Below are 25761 nucleotides of genomic sequence, written 5' to 3'. Positions count from 1 at the left end.
TACTTCACTCTGTATAATAGGCTCCAGTTTCATTCACCTCATTAGAACTGATTCAAATGTATTTTTAATGGCTGAGTAATACTCCATTGTGTATATGCACCACACCTTTCTTATCCATTCATCTGCTGATGGACATCCAGGTTGCTTCCATGTCCTGGCTATTATAAACAGTGCTGTCATAAAATGTGAAAGCGTTCATCACTCAGTCATGTCTCTTGCAACCCTACAGACTGTAGTCCGACAAGCTCCTCTATCCATGGAGTTCTCCAGGCAAGAATACTGGAGTGGGTGGTCATTGCCTTTTCCAGGGGATTGCCCCAACCCAGGGACTGAACCCAAGTCTCCTGCATTACAGGTGGACTCTTTACCATCTGAGCCACCAGGGGTGCCCATTCATAAGATGGTATCAGACAAGAGAATGCAGACACTTTCGCCCTTATGAACAGCTGTGTGCCTGCTACCTGGGCGCCTCCCCACCAGCTATGCATGGTGTCTATCCTGTTCATCACAGGACTCCCAGCAACCCAGCATTCTGCCTGGAAGACAGTGATGCTTCACATGTGTTGACTGAGCGCATGAACACACAGATGAACAAGCAGATTAAGGAGCCAATGGAACAAAGGAGCCAGCAGCTGATGGCTAAACTGCAAAGCTTCTGGTACTGACCTTCCAACCGGGGAGCCCAAGAAGAAGCCGGGCAGATGCAGAGCAGTCTTGCACCTGCATGGCTGCTATGTTCAACCCTGACAACTCGCGGAGGAGACAGCTCGCTAGGAAGGGCTACTGACTGCCATCCCTCACGAGGACGCAAGGCCCTTGGGGACAGGGGCATGTCTCTTTCTAGGTGAGAGGTTACGCCTGCATGAGATGTGAACCAAAGCCCAACTGTCTTTACCAACAGGTTCAAAGTAAGAGTTCACGCTCCCCTAAGGCCTGGGAACGAATGCTGGTCATCTGATTTGCCTTTCTAAGGTGCTTTGCTATTGGCAAGGGGATTCTACCTGCCTCTCATCTGCTGGGATAATGCAAGGTGGGCACCATCACGCCCAAGCTGCAGATGAGGACACGGAGCTCAGAGCGGGAAGTTACTTGGGGGACCGTCCATTACCTGGTCCCAGGTGTCCAGAAGCATGACGTCATCAGTGGCCAAGTCTTCCTGCATGAGCTCGCCAGGGACCTCCTCGATCTAGGAAGGGATGGAAGAGGTTAATGAGAGCCCACCGCAAGCCGCCTTCCCCCAGCTCTCTCTGCCCTCCATGGGGAGCTGCTGAGCTGGCTCCAGCCTGTGGGGGTCTGTACTGGGTCGTCAGAAGGCCTCTCCTTGCCCCTGCTGTGGATGCCTCAGCTTGTTCCCTGGAAAACACCTCCCAAGGGGCGAGCAGAGGGAGCGACCTCGGACCTCCTCTGGGACTCACCACGAAACGTCCGATCTTGTTGGAGCAGGCGAAGAGGCGAGGAGGGTGGGCGTCCATCTTCTTGTCCTTCAGCCGTGGGGACGTGCGGTAGGCGGCCTTCCCACCCAGGGCCTCCCAGAAGCTGTCTGTGAGGGGAGGCCAAGCCAGTTACCAGCTGACACCACCTGCCCCCTCCAGCACTTCCCCGCAGACTCTGGGACAAATGCTGCCTTCGCACAGCCAAGTGCTCTCAACCGCCACCCGGCATCTTAAAACCCCAGTGTGACCAAGAGGGACAGGGCCTGTGGGACTCGAGGGTGATGAAGCAGAGGCCCCGGGGGGCAGACTCAGCAGCAGACACAGGGCCGGGGCTGCTTCTGCTCTGAGACTGGCACAGCACTGTGGGATGGGGATAATTATCCCCGCTCGACAAACGAGGCGGCTGAGGCTCAGAGAGGCCAAGCCACTTGCCCAGCGCCACACAGCAGGCGCGGAGTAAAGCCACCTCATCTGACTCCAGTCCCCTGTATTTTCCCACTATATCTGCTCCAGCCACATGTGCTTTTTATATTTAAATGCATTTTCCCACCAGTCATATTTAAATATACATTAACTGAAGCATGTGACTGGTGGTGGTTTAGTCATGTCTGACTCTTTTCCAACCCCATGGACTAACCACCAGGCTCCTCTGTCCGCGGGATTTCCCAGGCAAGAATACTGGAGTGGGTGCCCTTTCCTTCTCCAAGGGATGTTCCCGACCCAGGGATCGAACCTGAGGCTCCTGCATTGGCAGGTGGATTCTTTCCCACTGGGCCACCAAGGGAAGCCCATAACCATGTGACCAGTGGTGACCAAATTAGACCTAGCAGATACAGAACATGTCCACTCTTTCAGACGTTTTCAATGGATTATGTGACTCTAGATCGAACTATTCTTCCCCATTTCTGCTTAGCATCAAGCAAGAGAGAGCGGGCTTAAAACCAAGGAGGGAAAGATCTAGGGTTAGCATAAGGGAAGTGCTCCTGACTCCCGCTCTGGAAACAAGGCAGGCTCGTGGCATTTCTGTCCACGAAGCTTCTCAAGGTTAGGACAGACCACAGCCCCCATGAGGCCGATGCTGCCACATATAATCTTTCACGGCTTTCCCGCAAGTGAGCCCCCCTCCAGCTGCCTTCCCCACCTGCCCCAGCCCACACTGGGCTCTCCTTTCTCTAACTCCTAGACGCCTCCCTCTCAATGACCACATTCTCATTTTCATCTTGGGTGTACGTGTTGGCCGTGTCCGACTCTGCGACCCCATGGACTGTGGCCCACCAGGATCCTCTGTCCGTGGGATTCTCCAGGCAAGTATACTGGAGTGGATTGCCATGCCCTCCTCCAGGGGATCTTCCCGACCCGGGGATTAAACCCAAGTCTCCCGCATTGCAGGCAGATTCCTTACTGTCTGAGCCACCAGAGAAGCCCCCTTTTCATCTCACCCACTTTAGTGAACATACGTTAGGGGATAAGTGCTGAGGCAGGAGGAGGATAACGAAAGCCCCGAGCAGACAGGAGGCAGGGGAACCCAGCAGCTCCATCCCCAGAGAGCAGCAGGCCCCTTGCCTCTCGCTCCTACCTGGCTCGCTGCCTTCTGCCACCTGCACGGGTTGCGCCCGAAGCACCCTGAGCAGCTCCAGGGCCCCGGTCTTCTCTGCCTCGCTGGCTCCCGCACCCACCCACAGGTAGGCGGCCGAGGGGGTCTTCAGGACAAAGGCATCGTTGGAATTCAGCGCGCCAGCCTTGGGCATCACCTGGGAGGGTAGTGCTCAATTAATCAATCAGGAAATAGGTAAAAAGGCTTCACCCACTCCTCGCAGCCCAGGAGACACTGCAGCAACAGCAGCTCTTACGGGTGGACTTGGAGGAGGGAACGTGTGCCCCATCAGAGCTGAGGACAAGGACTCGGGACACTGAGGGGCTCAGCTGACTCCCACGAGCCACGAATGCACTGTGCTTAGCCAAGGAGATTCTAGAAATCGGGGAGGCATTAATAGAAGTTGAGCACCCACAACAAAGGAGGTGATAATCCCATTGTCCTCTAGGCTGCTCAGCAGGATTACGTTCAGCTTCTGCATCTTCCACTATAAAAGGGACAGCAGCCAACTGGATGGAATCAAGAACAACATCCAGATTGTGAAGAATGGACTATCTGTTAGGTAATGACTTGGCCATCATGGAAGGCATGCGAGGGACACTGGGCATTCTTGAAACAAGGAGAAGTCTAAGACACACAATCCTGCTGCCAGGGCAGCAAGGCACAAAAAGCTGCTTCTCAGCCCCTCAGCCACCCGACCGATTCTGCACCCAGAGGTCTGCCCATCAGGCCTGGGGGGTTTCCGAGAGGCCAGTCTTGCTAGGGGTCCGGGGCCCAGGGCCTTACCTCCACGGCTCGGGTGGCTCCAGAGCTGCTGGCCCGGACCTGGAACAGGCGGGTGCTGGCGGGGGCCGTCTGCCCACCCTCGCGGGAGGTGCCGCCCCTGTAGATGATCATGGGTTTCCCGCCAAACAGGCTCATGAGGTGAGCGGGCTCCTTGCCTTGGACCACACGGCTCTGAGGGAGACGGGAGCGCAGGTCAGGAAAGGGGGGTGGGAGCATCGTCCTATGCGCACACACTGGGCTCAGCTCAGGGCAGCTGGCATGGCCCAGGCTCACCCCCAAACAAGCCCATCATGCTCGGGTCTGTGTGTGGAGTGGGGCTGGCCAGGGAACAGGAGGTGCAGGAAAGCTGGAGACAGCCCTGCTGGCTGAGGTAACCCCGGGCACTGCTTCGGCGTTTCCCCTCCCACAAGGCCTAGCCTGGCTGAGGCTGGGTCTAGTCCAAGAACCCAGAGAGCCCATGTTTGCAAATATTCCCTTAAATGGAAGCCCAGGGATGGTTCGTGGACATTCTTCCCAGATTGTGACGTCAACCTCGGCCAAGAAAGCTGGTGGAGTGGTGAGAAAAGAGCCTTCCAGGTCTGGAGAGAGCCCTCCTGCAGAGCCAGTGCAGACCGCGGCCGAGGGCTTGGCGGTGGGAGAGGGACAAGGAGGTCTGAGAGGGTCCCATCTGTTCCTGCCCTGTGTGCCGTGTCACTTCGGATCCCAGCTGTGACCCGTGCTGCCTAAATCCAGATCACCTCACATGTGGGTTTGGGGGTGGAGGGTGGTTCGTGGTCCCTTCCCAGCAAGAGCCACCACTGCTGGGTCAGAGCTCAGACCCCAGCTCCACTCTGCTGGTGAGAATTCAGGCCACGTGTGATGGTACATCCTCTGCCTGCATGTCTGATGAACCTCTTTCTCCCACGACTAGACTGTAATAAACCACATCACAGAGGTTCAGGGCAGGGCAGGGCCAGGGGCCGGGGGAGGATACATCTGTGTGTTCACGTTGGCAGACGCAGCATCCGCGTCCTGCATAAATGTCTATCAAAAGGATGGATGCATGGGATGAGGGACGGTCACATGAGTGAGCAGCGGGCTGGGCTCACCTGCACGGGAGTCCCTCCCAGCTCCTCATCCAGCTGAGCGGTCAGGATGGCCGAGGCAGCGACCTCATCCTGGGTGGACTGGGCGCCCTGCCTGGAAGAGAAGTGAACCTCAGCACCTTGGTTTGCACAGAGCCCGGGGCCCCTCCGTCATCCTGGGCCTGAGAAACCTGCAAATCTCCAGATTACAGGTAGTGAAACTGACAAACAAGAGGAAAAGAGATTTCTCTGAAAAGGAACCAGAGCCAGGAGCCAAAGCAACACAGCACACACCCCAGTCAGCAGCCCGTCACCACACACCCCAGCGCGGCTGCCCGTCTTCTCACAGAGATCCGACCACAGCCAGTGGACTTCCTCATCCTACACCTGCCCACAGGGAGATGTGTGGTGGAGGGCTTTCTGTCTCACCTCTTCCTCCGCCGTCTAAATTTCCCATAACTAACCTGTGCTATCTGCATAAGCAATCTAACAGATCAACGTGCTGATCAAAGAAAATGTTCTAAAAGCCTTCTGGTGAATTTTGTACCGTGTGTGTATCATTAACACCTAGTCCAGAAACATTTCTTCAAGCTGCTTTTAAAAGTCTGAGGTTGTCAAACTGAGAGGCGACCTCCAGAACAAGACTAATGCTCCTCCACAGCATCGAAACCAGGAAAGGAGAGTGAAGCCTGAGGAACTGTCACACATTAAAAGACGGAGAACACGACGATTAAACGCCACTGAAAGGCATGATGACTAAATACCACGTGAGACCCTGGGTTAGATCCTAGACCAGAGAAAGGACATTAGTGGGAGAACTGGTGAAATTCAAGAAACATCTACAGAGGAGCAAATGGTCTTGCAACAATGTTAATTTCTCGGTTTTGAAAACTGAACTGTGGTTAGGTAGGAGCTGACCGTAGAGGGAACTGAAACAGGTACATGGAAACTGTCTGCACTGTTTTTCCAACTTTTCAGCAAGTTTAAAAAAGCAGAAACCCATCAGTCAACCTTTGAAAAGTTGGAGATTGCACAGTAAGAGAAACGAACTGAAAGATATTATACTGAGACATCGTTTTATCAACTCTAAAGCTGACAAAGAGCAAAAGTGTGAGAGCACAGTCCACCAGTGAGGCCACGAGGGAACATGCTCTCACCTGTCACCGGTGAAAAGGCCAGCGGCACAAAGTTCATCTGCAGAAGCTGGGTGCCACCTTCAAAGTGACGCACGCGCTCACTGTCAGCCAGCAGCCCAGCTTCTGGGAACTCACTCTAAAGACACTTCTCACGCATCCAAAATGATGCTTGTTTAAGCCAACTAATCATGGCAGTGCTTGTGACAGGAGGAGCCGAATCAAAGCGAATATGCATCAGCAGGGAATTTGTTAAATAAATTACAGGATAGCCACACAGTGGAATATTACATGGCTGTAAAAAAAGAGAGTAAGGAAGCTCTTTATGGACTGACACAGTCTGAGCTCCAGAAAGTATTAACTGGAAAAAAAAAGCAAAGTGCAGGACATTATACACAGTAGGCCATCTTTCACATGGGGAGGGAGGAGGACTAGGAATACAGGGCCAGATTTGCTTTTATCCGCATAAAAATGACTGGAAGGATATGTGAGAGGCTAATGAAGGCAGGCACCCACAGAGCAGTGAGGGTTTCAGAGCAAGGTGGGCGAAGTCGTGAATATGTCATCTCTCTTTAAAGAATTAAAAATAATCTTTAGTTAGAAAACATCAGAGGATAAACAGAACTTAGAGTGGAATTGAGGAAGAGATTTTCTATTCGTTTCTCCCTAGTCCGCACGTCTCTCCTACAATGGACATGTGATGCTTTTATGAGATGAGTTTAGAGTTTGTTTTGAGAAGTAAGACCAGCGGTCTTGACCCGGGGACAAAAGCCTTTCCCAGTGGAGGACGGCTGTGCTGGCCCAGGTTCACACACCCGCAAACTCCCCTCAGCCCTGTCCTATGCCCCCCGTGGGGGCCATGCTCCCAGCGTGTGCCCCCCACTCTGCCCCCGCTGCCCCCCGCGGTGGCCATGCTCCCAGCGTGTGCCCCCCGCTCCACCCCCTCTGCCCCCCGCTCCGCCCCCGCTGCCCCCCGCTCCGCCCCCGCTGCCCCCCTGCAGTGGCCATGCTCCCAGCGTGTGCCCCCCGCTCCACCCCCTCTGCCCCCCGCTGCCCCCCGCTCCGCCCCCGCTGCCCCCCTGCAGTGGCCATGCTCCCAGCGTGTGCCCCCCGCTCCACCCCCTCTGCCCCCCGCTCCACCCCCTCTGCCCCCCGCTGTGGCCATGCTCCCAGCGTGTGCCCCTCGCTCCGCCCCCTCTGCTCCCTGCGGTGGCCATGCTTCCCACTCCGCCCCCGCTGCCCCCCGCGGTGGCCATGCTCCCAGCCTGTGCCCCCCTGCTCCGCCCACTCTGCCCCCCGCGGTGGCCGTGCTCCCAGCGTGTGCCCCCCGGGACCCCAGACCCTCACCAGTTGTAGATGATCTGTCCCTGACGGCCGCCGTGGCGGTAGTTGTACAGAATGATGTAGCTGTCACCACCGTAGAACTGTCCGTACGTGGCGGGGTCCACGGGCACTTTGTTGGAACCTTCAATTCTCCAGATCTACCAGAGCAAAGCTGGGCTCAGACATCGGGCGGCATTCCCGGCCCCCAACTCCGACCAGCTGAGAAACCAGAGGGTGCTGGGTAGCGGTTACAGCACGGGATTGCCCTCGGACTCAGCCTGAAGCGAAATAACTTGCTGGAATCACGGAGCCACCAAGATTCAAACCCAGGGCTTCTGTTCAGATCCTGGCAGCGCACCCCTGCCCCCCGCGCTTCCTCCTCCTTGGGAGCAGCCCAGGGACTGGTAGCTGCATGGCGGGGTTCAGAAAGTGCTTTTGGTGTGTGTTACACAGTGCAACACAGGCTCAGAGTACACATCAATATACGACCTGCAGCCAAATCAGGCTCTACCCCCTCGCAGGCTGTGCACCCTTGGACAAATTGCTTGATGTCTATGGGCCTCAGTTTCCTGATCTGAAAATGGGAATAATAAGGGAGGTTGTAAGGATCGAATGAGCTACTTCACGAGTCCAGCACAGTGCTTGGCACAGGATGACGGCCCTGCAGGTGGCGGCTGCTGTTAATAATGATGATGATGATGATGATGACTAAAGTTGCCATCAGCTGTATCAGCAAGTTGGCTGGATTTTAGATATCACCTGCAGAGGCAGGGTCGTCACTGAGTGACCTCAGAATGACTCCTGCTGGCAGATCTCTCTGCAAAGCTCGGGTGACGGTTTTCCAAGCGGTCACGGAGCCCTGCAGCGCCACCTGGTGGTGCTGCGAGTCCTGGCACGTAGAACCTTTGAACCTCGAAAATTCTTGAAGGTGATGGAGTGGGATTAAGCCTCATTTTAGCAGGGGCTTCTCTGGTGGCTCAGACAGTAAAACATCTCCCTGCGATGCAGGAGACCTGCGTTCGACCTCTGGGTCGGGAAGATCCCCTGGAGAAGGGAGTGGCAACCCACTCCAGCATTCTTGCCCATGGACAGAGGAGCCAGGTAGGCTACGGTCCAGGGACTAACATTTAACTTAAGCTTCATTTCACAGATGAGGAAAGTGAGGTTCAAAAAGGTTAAGTAACTTCCCCAAGACCACACCGCTGAGCTGCCGGGGCTCCTTCCACATTGCCCTATCCTGGCTCATTTTCATCGCGTGCTCCTCTGCCACTGAACTAATGAACCAATGACAGAACCAGTAATAAGTCAGAACGAACATTCTGCCATTTCTATTACGTAGGATGGAATCGACGTTTGAAGTCGATTCTACCTCCTAAACATCTCGGAATCCCACTCCCCACCTCTCCATCTTCTCTGTGAACTCCTTGGGCTCACGGCCATCTCCTCTTGCCTAAACTATTGCAACGACCTCTGCATGAGGTCTCTACTCCCATTCTCCTGCCTCGAACTCATTTTCACAGCGAGTTCTGGAAGCACAGAACTGAGCCTGTCACATTTCTGCCTTTAAAAAAAGAAAAAGAAAAAACCCTCACTAGCACCTAATGGTTGATACAGAATCAAGGCCACACTTTTGGACAAGGAATTTAAGGCCCTCCCCTGAGAACATCCTCAGCACCAGGCTCCCAGGACAGCTCCCTGCCCGAATACCCACTCTTACTCTGGCAGCAAACCTCCTCATACTCGGAGGCCCCACCCAAGGGTCCCCATCTCTATGGAGATGCCCCAACCACCCACCTCCACTGCCCTTCCTGCATTCCCAGAGTCCCTGTGCACCCTCCATGTTCCACTGACCACACAGGTCTCAGCAACCAGCTGTGCCCACCTCCCCTCCCGTCCCAGCACTCTTCATGGAAAGGACAGGGTCTCAGACACTTGCAGGGAGCCCTCAAGACAGCAGGGGCTTAGGACATGTTGGTTGTAAAACTCAAGCAAGACAAAAGAATCCCACCCATCAAAACTGGGGTCAAAGCCTCTTAGAGAAACATCCTCAGAGAAGAGGTGGGCCAGAGGTGCCAGGGACGGAGCCCACCCCAGCGCCCCAGGTACCTGCTTCTGCCCTCTGCCGTCATCATCCATGCCGTGCTGGGCAGCCATGGCAGTGGAGGTGTGCAGGGTGGCCGCGTCGAAGGGCACGCGCTCCACGTTGGCAATGTGGCTGGAGAGATAGCTCAGGCCCGGGCCGTCCGTCTGGTCTGGGTCCCGCCAGTTCTTGAAGAACTGTTTGAACAGCGGGGTCTCGCCGCCCTCGGGAAGGACAGAGACCTGGCGGGGATGGAGCAAGAGAAGGTCGTGGCTGGGCTGGAGTCCCCCAGAGGGCAGAGGCCACCCGGCCAGGGTCCTCCAGGGAGCCTCAGACACCCCGTCCAAGCAGCCCTCCCCACCCCACCGGGCCCACTCTCACTGTCCCACCCAGCTCCCTGGCTCACCTGGGTCTGCCTGGGGTAGTCCATCTTGGAGATGAAGTCGGACGCTGTTTTGAGGGCGGCCTTCCTCTCCTCGGTGTTGGCCTGCCTGCCTGTTGGCCGAAGGCGAGCAAGAGTCCTGGGGTCAGGGCTGCACCCCAGTGCTCAGCGGCCCAGGGAGAGCAGAAGGCACGCCTCCCTCCCTTTTGTTCCTAGACCATGGACGGCCAAGGCCAGAGGCCCCAGAGCTGACCACGCCATGAGCTCCCGGGAGTCCAGCGAGGGGTCCTGGCTAATGACCTGGAGCACACCAACCCACTTACTGAGCTCAGAACTACACACAACTTGCTGCATTTAATCCACACAGCAACCTTCTGTGATGATCATTATCTTGTCCTCATTTGCATATAAGGAAGTCAGGGTCTTAGAGAGGTTAAGTGACTTGACCAAGGCCACTCAGCCAGTAGGGAAGTTGCGACTCAAGAGCCCCAGCCTCCCTGTATGCCCCAGGCTCGTGAGCCGAGTTCCGCAAGGCTGCAGGGGCGCCCGTGTAAGGCCCTGTTGGAGCCCTTCCCTTCACCCCAGTACCTTTCCAGACAAAGATCTTTCCGTCTTTGCCATGGTCCAGGATGAAGCAGTCCTCTGACCTCAAGGCCCCCTGGGCGAAGGGGTTCTCATCAGCCACGAGGGAGACCGACATGGTGCCTGCACCATTGGAGACCTGGGGGAATGAGAGGGACCCCGGGCCTGTGAGTGGTCTTCCCCACCTCGGCCTGCCCACGGGCGCCCCCAAGCCCGCACTTGCAGAGGCCGACAACCCACGCCACCTCAAATAACGCTGCAGAGAAACACAGCCCTGAGGCTCATGTGGGATTTCTTGATCCTTTTCCACCTTCTCACAACCACATCTGTGACCTACACATGGGTGTGGCTTGGAAATGGCAGCCAGAGAGGGAAGGGAATCAAATGCGGGAGTGCAGGGGGCATAGGAAAACCACCGCCCAGCTGATGAAAGGACGTTCAAGCTCATCGGCTTAAACAAGGACGCACACGATAAAAGCAACGCGGTCTACATGCAGTGCGGGCTACAGAGCTGGGACCTGGAGGGGGAAACGGGGAAATCTGAATGAAGCTTGCAGTTTACTTAACAGCATTGAACCAATGTTTCTTAGTTTTGACAAAAGTACCTGGTTATGTTAAGATGTTCAAGGGAAGCTGGGTGAAGGGTATATGGGAACCTTCTGAACCGTCTTTGCAATTTTTCTGTAAATCTAAAAACTATTCTAAAATAAAAAGTTCATTGAACTCTTCTGAGGGTACCCTACTTGTCCAAATTCAAAAGATTTGACAGTACCCACGGCTGACAAGACTCCGGTAAACAGGTGAGGGTGATCAAGGAGCCTTCCAGAATGCAGTTTAGTACCGCGTCATGAAGTTAAATAACAAGTGTTCTGCATTTATTGAAAACTTACTTTGTGCCAGGCACTGTTCGAAAAACCTTATGTAATTTAGTAACTTCTACAGTTACAGAACTCCTTTAATCCTTACAGCAACCCTAAAGGTAATCTTATTACTGCCCCTGTTTCCTTCACAAGGAAACCAAGGCGCAGGGAGGTGAGGTCACCCCCACAGCTAGAGAGCGCCAGATCCGGGATTCGCAGCCAGACAGTGCAAGTCCAGAGCCTGTGTTCCTGTCAGTTACTCTCAGGGCAGAACCTTCCTCCCTGGGGTAGGACAGACAGTCTAACTGCAGAACTGGTATTTTTGTGTTTCTGTTTTCTTCTGGTCCTGCCACGCAGCTGAATGCAGACATCAATTCCCTGTCTCGGGACGGAACCAGGGCCATAGCGGTGGAAGGCCCACAGGCCAAACCACCCAGCAACCAGGGACTCCCGAGAGGCAGCGCCTTCTTTTGTCTTTTATTTTATTTATGGTAATTGGTATATACCAAAAAATTTTCATCTTGAGGAGGCAAATATACTTAACTACTTTGTTAACAGTTTTTTCTTAATATATATATTTTCCTGAAGTTAGTTGACTAGTTAACGTACAATGTTTCAGATACATAACAAGGTTCCTCAGCTACACACACACACACAATTTTGGGGATTATTCTCCACCATAGGTTACTACCAGTTACTGACTGTAGCTCCCCGTCCAAGAACCAGTATTTTCAATCACTGACTCCTCATTCAGCCTGTGACCCAAGCGATCCACATCTGGAAACCTCCCCCAATGCCATACTTAGCACACACGCACAGAGAGACTGCTGGCGATCAGAAAAGGCGGAAACGTTCTCATGCCCATCATTAGGGGTCTGCAGAGATTTCCACATTCATAAAATAAAATACTACACAGCCGTTATGAAGGGTCCAGTGGAAAAAAGAAGTATGAGTAGCCTGCATCTGTTAATATCAAATAGAGACGGAAAAACACATAAGGAGACCCAGGAAACTGGAGTTTCCTTTACCAAACGGGCAACCATGTAACCACGGCAACCCAAGGAGCAGGGAGGAGAGGAGGCTGACTCTCTTAAACTGAGTATTGTTACTTTTGTAATTAAAACCCATTTTTAAATAGTACTGGCTATCTTAAACTAATAAAATTAGACTGACTTTTATTTTTTTATGTTCTTGAGTATTGCTCAACCCTAGTACTTACGACAAATACATATTATTACTTCAATATCAGAATAAATATCAGTAATGTGGTCTTCCTGCGGTGGTGATACGAATCTGCACCTCATTCTGCTGTTATTTCACCACAAACAAGCTTAGGGCACAACTCGGGCAACACAGGCTGAGGTCAGACATCCCTGGCTCAAGATCAGCCTTAGTCCAGCTTTTCAAAACCATGAGAAGAAATTATAAATAAGTCACTGCCCATAACACACACATAGACACACACTTCTGTAGTACTTTGCTGGATTTCCCCTTGGACCCCCCAGAGATCCTGCAACGTGGACTCTGCGGCCCTCCGCCCTCCCCACTTCATGGGCCCCGTCAGTGACAGTGGCACCGATGTGTCTGCAGTCGCCCACACGCTTGTTCCCGGGGCAGAGGCACAGAGGCAGCAGACGGGCGTCCCCTGGAGCCGTAAGAAGCCGAGTCCCCCCATGGCACCCCCACATGTGCTGGCTCAAAGCCCCCGGCCAGTAGAGCTGGGGAAGCCCAGGTCTCCTGCACCCCCATCCTGAGCTCAAGACCCAGGGAGCTCAGCCCAGGCTCACCTTGTACAGCTTGGCCAGCTTGCGGTTGGCCGCATCCTCCTTGGCTGTGTCCTCGGTCCCTGCGGGCAGAGCTGGCTTGGGGCCCAGCACCTGCGGAGATGGAGAGATGGAAGAAAGCGTGGCGGTGAGCTCCTGGCAGCCTGCCGCCTCCCAGGGAGGAGACTGAGCTCCAGAGAGAGCTTTCTCCCCAGGCAAGCAGGGACCACGTGGGCCTCCACCATCCACGGCAACCTTCCACTTGGGGAAGGACTCCCTGTGGAAATGTCCTGGATCCCTGACTGTGCCTCTGGGGTGCAGAGCCCAGCCAGGGCTGCCTGTGGAGTCTGTCCCTCCCCGACCCCTGTCTCCAGGAGCTCCATGAGGACCCCGTGCAGTCCTTCAGATGTTTACCATTTCCACCAAGCCTTCTGAGAAGGATAAGTACAGCTACCAACACCTCCCACCACCTGCCTTCAGTGGACTTCATTTCACCTTTGCAGCCATGCTAAGAGGCACAGGGGCTTCCCTGGTGGCTCAGCTGGTGAAGAATCCGCCTGCAACGCGGGAGACCTGGGTTTAATCCCTGGGTTGGGAAGATCCCCTGGAGAAGGGAAAGGCTACTACCCACTCCAGTATTCTGGCCTGGAGAACTCCATGGACTGTTAAGTCCATGGGGTCGCAAAGAGTCGGACACGACTGAGCAACTTTCACTTTCAAGAGGCACAGATTACCACTCTCATTTCACAGGCAAGGAAACCAAGTCCACAGAGAGGCAGCACCTTGTCTACACCACTTAGTTCAGCTCAGTTCAGTCGCTCAGTTGTGTCCGACTCTTTGAAACCCCATCAACTGCAGCACGCCAGGCCTCCCTGTCCATCACCAACTCCCAGAGTCCACCCAAACCCATGTCCATCGAGTCGGTGATGCCATCCAGCCATCTCATCCTCTGTCGTCCCCTTCTCCTCCTGCCCTCAATCTTTCCCAGCATCAGGGTCTTTTCAAATGAGTCAGCTCTTTGCATCAGGTGGCCAAAGTATTGGAGCTTCAGCTTCAGCATCAGTCCTTCCAATGAACACCCAAGACTGATCTCCTTTAGGATGGACTGGTTGGATCTCCTTGCAGTCCAAGGGACTCTCAAGAGTCTTCTCCAACACCACAGTTCAAAAGCATCAATTCTTCGGTGCTCAGCTTTCTTTGAAGTCCAACGCTCACATCCATACATGACCACTGGAAAAACCATGGCCTTGACTAGATGGACTTTTGTTGGCAAAGTAATGTCTCTGCTTTTTAATATGCTGTCTAGGTTGGTCATAACTTTCCTTCCAAGGAGCAAGCGTCTTTTAATTTCATGGCTGCAGTCACCATCTGCAGTGATTTTGGAGCCCAGAAAAATAAAGTCTACACCACTATTAGGTGGCTAAGTAGAAATTTGAACCCATATCCCTGCGACATTAGAATCTATCTTCACGTCTCCATTCTGCGCCACCTTCAGCCTCAGTGGCCCCAGCTATTGCCCCTCTCAAGCCATGCTTGGTGTCCAAGCTCTTTCCCCATAACAATCACCTTCTGCTCTTCCTAAAAACCAGTGCTCAACAGCCCCAGACAAGCAGGAGAGACAAGTGGCACGAAGCACAGCCTGTGGTCTCCTCTTTTTCCTAGCGACCTTTAGCTCTATTGATACATCCTCAAAGCACACTGGCTGGCGATGCCTATCATGCAATTGACGAAATGGGTCATAAACTAATTGGAATGGTCAGAAGAGGAAAGAGGGGACTGGGTCTCCGTTGTCTCTTTCTGGCCTGGCTCTAGCACCAGGCTTGTCCTCAGAAGACGCCAAGACCCTCCTGCTCAGCTCCTTTAGAGGATCCGACTCTCTTGGCAGAAGGGTGTGGCTCACAGCCCGGATGCACTGGATCCTGGGATGCCAGCCCCGCCTCTCAGGGGAGTCTGGGGAAGGTCAGGGGGAGACTCCTCGGCTTGGTAGAAAAACAAAGTCACCCCACAGTTGCCTACTGGACGGAGAGAAGGAATGAGCCCCCGTCCCCTTGCTCAGCCCCACCCTGTGCTCCCGGGACGCGGCCGCGGGTACCTCGAGCATGGCCTCAGGCTCGGCGCCCTCCTCGGAAACGTGCACGCGGGCCCGGCCGCTCCGCTCGTTGTCCCGGATGCCCTTGGACACCTGTGTGGCCTTCAGCCTCTCAAAGCGGTTGCTGCTGGAGCCACACCACTGGTAGATGTCCTGTAAGACAAGGCCCCCACGTGAGGCAGCGCCCCCTGCCCGCCTTCATAGACGCCCAGCCGAGCGATGTGACAAGCACACCTGTTCTCTGCTTGCCCAGATGAGGGCTGGTGGAGCACACACACCCACATCCAAGCACAGCAGGTGTCATGTGTGTGTACCAGGGCACGTGAGGGTCTGCTGCGGGTGTGTGTTTTTCATAGGTACACCTACTTACAGAATGTGCACAAAGATGTCTGCCTGAGGATGGGAGTGAAACTGGTCCAACCACTTTTGAAAACCATGTGACTGTGCCTTTTTAAAGCTCCATATGCAAATATGCTACAACCCAGCCATCCCTCTCCTGGGAAAATACCCAACAGTAATGCATGCAAATGTCCACCAAAAGACATGTGCAAGAATGCAGTATCTGATTCAGACTGCTTGCTCTCAAGACAGCTCACCATCATCGCTGAGAATCATTGAACTGATGATATTTCCCTTTCTTTCTTTTTCTACCGTGGATTTTCATTCATGCAGAATAACCATGAATTAATATTAGTATCAATAAAATTATGTACCTGTTTTAAAATAAAGCTTGTGCAAGAAGGCTCAGAGTTGCATCCCTTGGAAGAGCCCAAACTCTCCCAAGTGTCCGTCAACAGTAGAACAGATAAACCGGCAAAGTTTATGTAACAAGGAGAAGGAACAAGCTACAACTAAAGGCAACGGCAGTACGGATGGGCCTTGGAAAGAGAATGTTGGGCAAAACCAGTCAAACAGCAAGAGGAAAGGTTCCAGGAACATGAAGTTCAGGAACAGGTGGAACTGCTGGTGGAGGAACTCTGGGGTGAGAGTTACCCATGGGGAGGAAGGGACTAGAAGAGGCCACACGGGGCCTCCCAGGGCTGGCGGTGCTCTTTCCTGAGCTGGTGTTAACTACACGGGCACGCCCACTCCGTCAGATCATCGAGCGGCACACGCAGAATTCACACGCTCTTCTGTGCATCTGTCACACTTTCATCACAAGCTTATGCTCAGTGTGTGTCTGTTTGCTGTCAACGTGCTAGGTCACGTCCAACTCCTTTGCGACCCCCATGCACTGCGGCCTACCAGGCTCCTCTGCCCAGGGATTTCCCAGGCAAGCGTACTGCAGTGGGCTGCCTTTTCCCTCTCCGATAGACATTATACCACCTGTATACGTGAGGCGGGGGACAGAACGTCTGGCCACGTCTTCCTGCAGGAATGCGTATATGTGGATTTGGGAAGAATATGTACGAAGCATCACACGTCTATAAGGTGGGTCTGGGTAAGTGCACCCCACACTCACCCACACAAGTGAGCCACAGACAAGTGAGCATGTGCAACGACACAGTGACACGCACATACGTGGGTCCTTGAACAACACACCCAAGTCTCCACGTGCAGACATTCATCATGGTGACGTGCCTACACCTGCTGGCAAGAGCTTATAGCTTTTTCTGATAGAGGTACAGTTGACTTACAACACTATGTAAGCCTCGGGGGCACAACACAGTGATTTACTGCTTTTAAAGACTATTCGCCGTTTGTAGTTATTATAGCATATTGGCTACATCTCAAGAGCCTATAGGTTTTGAACACGCCCGCCATATACGTGCAAGTGAGTGACCATGAATAAAAGATACACAAGACGCGCATGTCAACATGACCGGGGACCACACACCACCGAGGCCGTTCACAGTCTCTGCGCGTGTACGTGACGAGCCTGAGTCTCTGCGCCACGCACACCTCCCCTGAGTCTCTGCGGGTGTGTCTGACTCATACACAGCACAGGGCCGGCTGCCCCTGCGACCCGCCCCACCGTGTCTTCACATTGTTCACGTGGATGAGCCCACCTCCCCAGGCCAAGCCTGGGGCACTGCAGTGGCCCCTGAGAAAGGGCAGGGCAGAACTCACGTTGCCCAGGTCCAGGATGAAGCAGTCGCCGTTGTTGAAGCTCTCCCAGGACACGGGCACCTCGGTGGCACGGACCACACGCCGCCCTTTGACCTGGAAGAGTCTCTGCACCACCACCTCATTGGGGACCACGTGCTTGAATCCTGATGCCACACCTCCTTTCTGTTGGGTCAAGGAGACAGCGTTAGTCCAGGGGAGAGGGTCTGGGGACGGACAGGAATGATCTGAAGGGCACAGTGGCCCACGTGCCAGTGGACTTCCAGCAGATACCCCACCTCTGCACCTTGCTGCCAGCCTTTTGAATTTCATACTCTAACAAAGACCCCGGGGCCCACTTTCCTGGATCAAAATGCTACAAACAGTCCTTTTTCTTTTTTTCTTTTTCCTTTTTTTTTATTTTTCTAATTTTATTTTTAAACTTTACATAATTGTATTAGTTTTGCCAAATATCAAAATGAATCCGCCACAGGTATACATGTGTTCCCCATCCCGAACCCTCCTCCCTCCTCCCTCCCCATACCATCCCTCTGGGCCGTCCCAGTGCACCAGCCCCAAGCATCCAGCATCGTGCATCGAACCTGGACTGGCAACTCGTTTCCTACATGATATTTTACATGTTTCAATGCCACTCTCCCAAATCTTCCCACCCTCTCCCTCTCCCACAGAGTCCATAAGACTGTTCTATACATCAGTGTCTCTTTTGCTGTCTCGTACACCGGGTTATTGTTACCATCTTTCTAAATTCCATATATATGCATTAGTATACTGTATTTATGTTTTTCCTTCTGGCTTACTTCACTCTGTATAATAGGCTCCAGTTTCATCCACCTCATTAGAACTGATTCAAATGTATTCTTTTTAATGGCTGAGTAATACTCCATTGTGTATATGTACCACTGCTTTCTTATCCATTCATCTGCTGATGGACATCTAGGTTGCTTCCATGTCCTGGCTATTATAAACAGTGCTGTGATGAACATTGGGGGTACACGTGTCTCTTTCCCTTCTGGTTTCCTTAGTGTGTATGCCCAGCAGTGGGATTGCTGGATCATAAGGCAGTTCTATTTCCAGTTTTTTAAGGAATCTCCACACTGTTCTCCATAGTGGCTGTACTAGTTTGCATTCCCACCAACAGTGTAAGAGGGTTCCCTTTTCTCCACACCCTCTCCAGCATTTATTATTTGTAGACTTTTGGATCGCAGCCATTCTGACTGGTGTGAAATGGTACCTCATAGTGGTTTTGATTTGCATTTCTCTGATAAACAGTCCTTTGTCAAAACGTGCATTCCCCAAGGAATGTTCTAAGGAATGCTAATCCCCCAAGATATCCTGCAAGGAAAGGATTCCCTGATCAGGGAAGCACAAGGCATGCCCTTCAGTTGCCCCCTGACTGTTACACAACGCACATCCGCATCATAAAGGCACTGGGAAGTCCAATGGTAAATACACTCGCTTGGCATGTTTTAGAGAGCACTTCCCTGCCTTGAGTCAAGATACTGCTTTTCTCTTCCACACCTTCCTGCAACTCAAGTGTTCTGCAAAACCCGCTTTAAGAAGCGCTCATTCAAATCTTTCCCATCCTTCAAGGCTCTCTAGGAAGAGTCAAGACTGTCCCCCTCCCCCGCCCCCATGATGCTGCAGCGAGTTCCACCCAGCTGTGCCTTCAGAGGCAGCTGTGGGTAACGGACAGAGCACTGACCTCAGGCCCAAGTCCCTGCCCTGCCACTGGAGCGCTGGGGGACTCTGGGGAAGTCTCTTGCCCTCTCTGAGCCTCAGGCCTCCTCCTCCTGGAACGGCGATCTAAGCCCCTGCTGTGCCGCCCTCCGCAGTCATCATCAGGTCCCAGGGAAGTTCAGGAAGGCTTCCCAGCAGCAGTCAAAACTGCCCGTGGGGGCTTCCCTGGTGGCTCAGTGGTGGAGAATCCGCCCGCCAATGCAGGAGGCCTGGGTTTGATCCCTGGTCTGGGAAGAACCCACAGGCCTGGTGGCAGCTAAGCCCGGGGGCCACAACTATCGAGCCTGCGCTCTGGAGCCCGGGAGCCATAACTGCTGAACCCACACACGGCAAACACCGAAGCCCCGGTGCTCCAGAGCCCATGCTCTGCGACAGGAGAGGCCCCGGAATGAGACGCCCACGCGCCACAACTAGACAAAAACCCGCCCAGCAAGGCAAAAAAAACCAACTACCCTCAGGACGGGAGAAAGTCAAGTGGGCTGGGTGTCCTCATGAGCAGTCCCCAGCCCTGGATGCTCACCGGCCCCAAGCCCCAGGGAGGGCAAGTCAGAGAAGAGAAGGTGCTCACAAGCTTCCCATTTCACCCATGAGTATACTGAAGAAGGGGTCGCAAAGAGTCAGACATGACTGAGCGATGAAACTCAACTGCACTGATACTGAAGACCAGCGAAGTGAAGTGACTTACTCAAGGGCACTCAGTGAGCATGTGGCAAAGCTACGGAGTATAACCCCGTCTCCCGTTTCCAAAGCTGCACACGTCATGGGCCACTAAGGCTGGAACTGTGGCCACCCTCCTCCCCTCCCAGGTCCCTTGCTGACGCCTCACCTTGCAGAGCAAAGCCAGGTCTGACTTGCTGCACTGAGTCCATGAGGGCAAGGGACAAACGGAGTGTGATTGGGTTCCTATTACATCTACACACAGCAAGGAACACAGAACTGGCTGTGACATGATAATGCCATTGTGCCGGGCATTCTGCAGGAGTCATCTGTGAGGGAGGCATCATTATCACCATCTTACAGATGCAGAGAACGGATGCCGGAAGCAGAGAGACCTGCCTGAGATCTCAAAGCTAGTAAGTGGTGGAGCTAGGTTTCAAACCCGGGTGTAAACGAATGTGTAAGGTCCACATTTTCCCCCAACGGCAGGTTTGCTTAGAGCCCAGGTCACCAGGGTCATCCAGGATGGGAGGCAGGAACGAACACTGTCCTGAGCAGGGTCAAGTAGAAACGTGTTCTCCCTGTTGTGAGTGGGAGCGCCCTCTGGTGTCCGTTCTTGGTACCAGCGTGAAGCCTTTCAACAGCACCCCCTTGGTAGGGCTCAGCAGGACCGCCTTGGTCTTCTCAGAGCCTTGTTTTCCACCTGGCTTCAGAGGCCTTCCAACTGGGAAGCATGTGAGGAAGGGCAGCTGGGGAAGACGATTCAGTGCCCCATGCTCATCTGGAAGTGACCGCGCAGGTTGCGTCTTACCAAGTCCATGCCAGGCTCCTCCGTCATGGACGTGCAATGTGGTCCCCACAAACTCCTGAGGTCCCAAATCTCATCATCCCACTTTTCAGGCAAGAAAATTGAGGTGCAAAGAGGTCCAGCCCCATGCCCAGGGTCCCAGCTAATTGGTGGAAGTTTTACCCCCAAGTTTGCCCTTCCTGGGACCAGTCTTGCCCAGGTCCACCAGCCCAGGACCTCCTGAGTGTCTATGGGCAGTGCTCACCCCGGGACCCCACATGTGGAGGTAAAGAGACAGTGGATCTGAAAAGCTTTTCCAAAAGGTGCTGAACGGACACAATGACCATTTCCATGGATTCCTTAGAGACGAGGAAATGGGAAAATGAGGGAAGAGAAAGACCCTTAACATTTTTTAATACATCTCTAAAATATTTTACTTGTTCAAGCATGTCTTCTATTTTTTGTCCAAAAAAATTAAAAACTTTTCTTTTAAAAAAGGAAAAGGGTTGTTCAATGTCATAAATCTCAGCTCCAATAAATTTTATATATGAATTTATAAATTAAAAGATACAGATTTCTAATGAGTATGGACAGGCATTTCCTGATTGATTAACTCCTCTAATCTTACTGATCTAGGAAATTGGACTTGGAAAGATCAGTTCATACAAAAATAAAAGCAAGCTCCCAGGAGACATTAGTGAATCTCCAAGCATAAGGGGCAAGGGTTTTTTGTAAAGTTTTACTATTTTTTTATTATTTTTACTTTAATATTTAAGATTGATTGCTGCTTTCTGTGGTCTAATCATTAGTGGACAGAGATTGGCATCAAATTATTTGAACAAAATTTAATGGAATACTTTTTAAAAGCTACTTTCCAAATTAAAGTGAAGACACACACATATAAATATATACATCTATATGTTCATATATAGAGAGAAAAATTACATACCATTTGGTGTATATCTCCAAGAGTAGAATCATGGGCAACTTTACTTACTAAAAGCCTTATTTCTATGTTTGACATTTTACAATAAGCGTGTATTATACTTGTAGTCTGAAGAAAGGTAAAAGCTATAAAAATCTACCTTTTAAAAATATGTTAAGCTCTTTATAAAACAAAGAAAAACCTATTGACTGGCACTGATCCCATCCACCCTCTAATTTCTGGGTTCCTTATCTAAAAACAGGAGGGAGGACAGGAAGGACCCAAGGGATTCTGTGGGTTTCCCACTGTGTTCCTCAGGGTCAGGGGCTTCCAGGACTCAGCCCAGCCCAGACTCTGCTGGAACAAAGGGTTTCAGATAACCCAGCTCCTTGGGGTCTCTGGGGTTCTATCCGAAAGTCAAGAGGAGGAGGAGGAAGAAGAAAAAGAGGAGGAGGAGGAAGAAGAAAAAGAGGAGGAGGGATCAAAAACAGTGCATTTGAAGGATCTGAGGGTCACAGAGCAAGATAAGACGGGCCCTAGGAAAACCCTATCTAGGGGCTCTCGTCCCTTCCCTGCCCCTGCTCACACCCCGAGCACAGAACCGGCTTCGAGGAGCAGGCTTTCAAGAAACAAGTCTTGCATAACAAGCTCTGCTCCTTGGAGATCCATAATTGATGAGGGCGCCAGGCCGGGAGCCTTGGGCTGGGCCTGCCGAGGGCAGGGGCGACCAGAGGACTCGCGGGAAGGGGAAAACAGGACCAGCCGTGGACCTCAAGTTCCCACCAAAAGCAGGGCCTTTGAGGACTGAAGCCAAAGGCAGGAGGGGTTGGGAACCCCTCCCCTAGAGCATCCTCAGAGTACGTACGGTCCAAGAACATCCTGGGAAAATCACCAGAGCAGGGAGGAGACTTGCTAAACATGTAAATTCCTGGGCTCCATCTGAGCTAAGATAAGAGACCAGAGAGTCTTCAAATGTTTCTCTGAACTAGCCCCTTCATATCTGGGTTTAAATCCCAGCTCAATCGCTTACCAGCTCCGTAAGCCGCTTAGTCTGTCCACAAGTTAAGTCGCTGCTGTCCACACAGCAACACCAGGAAGCAGGCGCTGCTGCTCAAGGGGCCTGATAAGTACTTGCTGGAAGGAAGGACGAACAGGGAGCGTGTGCCAGGACCACGCGGAGGCACGCGGCAGGCAGAAGGGCGGCCTCCTGGTTAAGTGCTCCTTCCACCTTCTGCTCTAGGAGCTGCAAAAAGTCCTGGTCTTTCTCCCCGTCCAGGGCCTGGCTTCCTAACTTCTCTCCTTCTGCTGGTACCAGGGCCCCAGAGGAGACTCCAGAAAACGTAGAGCTGGACAGGTCTGTAGAAGGCGCTCTAGGGAGGGGGGAACTGGCCGACAGGGGGCGCTAGGAGGCTCCAGGGAATCCAGCCCAGCTTCACCCAGCCCAGGGCTGAGGCCCAGTTCCCAGGACACACCCTGCCCTCTGCCATCTCTAGAGCTTTCCCATCATCTAATCCCTGGCGTGTCAGCTGGGCAGACAGCATCACCACCCGGCTAACACGAAGGAACTGGAGGCCCAGAGATGGACAATGACTTCTCGAAGGTCACACAGCATATCAGCAGCGTGCTGATGCTGCTGCTAAGTCACTTCAGTCGTGTCCGACTCTGTGTGACCCCATAGACGGCAGCCCACCAGGCTCCCCCGTCCCTGGGATTCTCCAGGCAAGAACACTGGAGGGGGTTGCCATTTCCTTCTCCAATGCATGCAAGTGAAAAGTGAAAGCGAAGTAGCTCAGTCGTGTCCGACTCTTAGCGACCCCATGGACTGCAGCCCACCAGGCTTCTCCGTCCATGGGATTCTCCAGGCAAGAGTACTGGAGTGGGGTGCCATCGCCTTCTCCGATCAGCAGCGTAGATGAGGCTTAATACTACCCTGGACCCCTGCTCACGAAAGGCAGATTGGTGTACTGGGAAAAAGCTGGGAGTCAGGAAACGTGGGCTCCAGTTCTGGCTCGGAGGCTGACTTGCTGTTTGATCTGGAGCATTCCTTAACCTCTCTGTGCCTCAGTTTCTCCTCCCTCCCTTAAAATAAGAGGTCTGCCTTCTGACGTTAAGGCCATCAAAGCTTGTGATCCCTTCCCTATGCTGACCAAAGAGAACCCCGTTCCAAGAGGCCAGGCCCCGTGCACAGCATCTTCCAGCTTGCCTTCACCAAACCCTCTCCGCAGGCCTGGAGGGCAGGTGCAAGTGGCTGTCACGTAACCAAAGAGGACAGGGAGGCTCCGGGAGGCCAAGTGGCTGCCGGAAGTCACAGGGCATATTGGCAACAGCCTCCTGGGGCTCCCAGCGTGGCTCTGCTCAGCCCCACCTGACTAGGGGCTGGAGCTCAGAGTCTTCAGAGTTCAACAAACAGGAAGAGAATGGGATCGAGGGTCCCCTTTCAAATATCGAACATAGGCCCCTCTGTTGGCAGGGTCTCAGAACTAAAGGATACAGGCTCAAGCCCTGGGCATGCTAGGTTTGCATAGGGCAAATGCTATACACAGGGCATAGGGCCCCTGTGGCCCACCTTTTACTGCTGGGGCGAGGAGTCCACCTTGTGGAGTGACCGAAAATTTCTTCTCTCAATTTAATAAGAGACCAGAGGCTCAGAGAGGGCGTGTGATTTGTCCAAGGTCACACAGCTAGCAAGGGCCCGAAACTCAAAGCCAGGGCTAGCCAGCTCCAAGGGCTGAGCTCTGGCCTGTCTGCCTACACACCCGCACGAGCCTGAAAGCTGGACGGGCAGGAGTGAGCCCGGCCAGTGGGGCCTCTGTCCCCGCTGCCCAGCACCCACCTTGTACTTGAGGCCGGACTTGAAGTAGCCGAGGAAGGTGGCCGACTCGAAGCCCTGGACCTCGCGGTGCTGCACAGCCCGGCCGTTCAGGTAGTCGTCCAGCTGCACGGTGAAGATGGCGGCTGCCCCGCTCTCGTCCTGGCTGCATTCATTGCCTGCGGGACGTCAGAGGGCATGAGCCTGGCTCCCGGCCAGCGGCCCCAGCTGCCCACAGAGGAGGCGTCTGGAGCCCCTGGCAGTGCCTGAGCCTGGCTGGAGAAGCCGGGAAAGGCCCTGTCTCTCGTGAGCCTCATTGAATCCATCTGTATAATGGAGGAGGCAGGAGTTGACTCCAAGGTCTCTAAGAGTCCTCCCAGCACTCACTCACTCAAGGTCAGGCCAGGGAGCATCAGAGAGATCAAGGCACAGGGAGGGGCCAGGACTTCAGGCTCCCGACTGAAGGGCAAACTAGAATCTGGCTGGAAAGGGTGGGTCCTGGGTTTCTAAGCCACCGCCCACTCTGAGTCCATAGATAGTGGCCTGTTTAACCCTCACAACAGTCCTACAAGGGAGTCCGGTGCAATCATCACATCCTATTTACAGAGACACTGAATGTCTTGCCAAAGGGCAGAGCTGGGGTCTGAACTTGGGGAGGCTGCCTCTAGAGTCTTGGAAACACGTAACCAAGGGCCTGGCACTCACTTGATGCTCAGTAATCGCTAAATTCCCTTCGGGGCTTCCTGGGGACCAGGTCTCAAAGGTCTGTGCTTTACAGCAGAGGGGCCGGGGCGGGGCCGGGGCCGGGCCATCTCACCCAGCCAGTAGTGGAGGTCATACTGCAGGTTCCCATTCCTCAGCTGCACCGTCTTCAGGATGACATAGGCATCGCCTGTGAAGAAGTCTCCGTAAAGGTTGGGGGGCACGGGAACCAGGTCGAACTTCTCCACACGCCAGATCTGCAGGCCGGGCTCCTTCCCTGCCTTGAGGAACTCGGGGTGTTCCACCACCATGCTGCCCGGCTGCAAGAGACAGGGCAGAGCCTGAGCAAGGGCAGGGACCACAGTGGGGACAGACCCTGGGGCACGAGGGAGGCTGGTTTCCAGCACCAAGAGTACCTCTCTTGAGCCTGACTCTCCCCACCGCGTCCTAGGACCCCGCCCTCGACGAGTGAGCACACAGGGCAGAGTTTAGGCTCCAAGCCCTGCCCTGGCCAGCATCTTTCGCTCCTTCTCATCTCCCTGGTGATGGGGGACAGAAGGCTCTCCCTCCCTTCTCCCTTCCTGTCTTAGTGCCAATTGGATGCAACAGCTGAGGCACGGAGGAGTTAAGCCAGGGACCCCCAGCTAGGAAATGACAGAGCAGGAACTGGCCCAGACTCCAAGAGCTTTGGGACCATGGGGAGACCCCTCAGATGGCAATGGTAAATCTGGGGGTGGCCAGGGGCTCAGCTTAAACCCTTCCAGCATCCTCGGTGGCCCTGAGAAGTAGAAGGGTCCTCACAGAGTTCATTATCCAACTCCACCCTGCAGATCGGGAGACTGAGGCCCCAAGAGGTGAAGGGACTGTCTGCTTTGGCTCTTTTCCCCCCACGCCCCATCCACGTCCCCATCACACCTCCATTCCAGAAGGGCCTAGACGGCTGAGCCCAGGCGGCCTCCTGCGCTGTCTGCCTCCTCCCTCCTGCCCC

General features: G+C 53.7%; 1 protein-coding gene across 12 annotated transcripts in view; it reads right to left on the bottom strand.

The window, feature by feature from the left end:
* Positions 1–25761, bottom strand: part of GSN (gelsolin) — a 62012-nt gene that overhangs the window by 4719 nt on the left and 31532 nt on the right. For all 12 annotated transcript variants that reach the window (XM_086414034.1, XM_086414025.1, XM_086414026.1 and 9 more), the window contains 14 exons: positions 24889–25093; positions 24096–24250; positions 17160–17321; positions 15093–15242; positions 13025–13114; positions 10384–10516; positions 9820–9908; positions 9440–9655; positions 7358–7491; positions 4902–4992; positions 3814–3984; positions 3010–3184; positions 1416–1540; positions 1109–1186 (listed from right to left, as the gene is read on the bottom strand). In XM_086414034.1, coding sequence (XP_086270160.1) covers positions 1109–1186; positions 1416–1540; positions 3010–3184; positions 3814–3984; positions 4902–4992; positions 7358–7491; positions 9440–9655; positions 9820–9908; positions 10384–10516; positions 13025–13114; positions 15093–15242; positions 17160–17321; positions 24096–24250; positions 24889–25084 — 1965 coding nt within the window. In that variant the 5' untranslated portion in view covers positions 25085–25093. The remainder of the gene's footprint in view (positions 1–1108; positions 1187–1415; positions 1541–3009; positions 3185–3813; positions 3985–4901; positions 4993–7357; positions 7492–9439; positions 9656–9819; positions 9909–10383; positions 10517–13024; positions 13115–15092; positions 15243–17159; positions 17322–24095; positions 24251–24888; positions 25094–25761) is intronic.

The sequence above is a fragment of the Bos grunniens genome, chromosome 8, assembly GCF_055505025.1.
Source record: "Bos grunniens cultivar Pamir isolate PY7600 chromosome 8, Bosgru_T2T1.0, whole genome shotgun sequence".
In the NCBI taxonomy this organism is placed as follows: domain Eukaryota; kingdom Metazoa; phylum Chordata; class Mammalia; order Artiodactyla; family Bovidae; genus Bos; species Bos grunniens.
The sequence above is the reverse complement of the archived record's forward strand: the minus strand, read 5'-3'. Positions and strand labels throughout refer to the sequence as shown.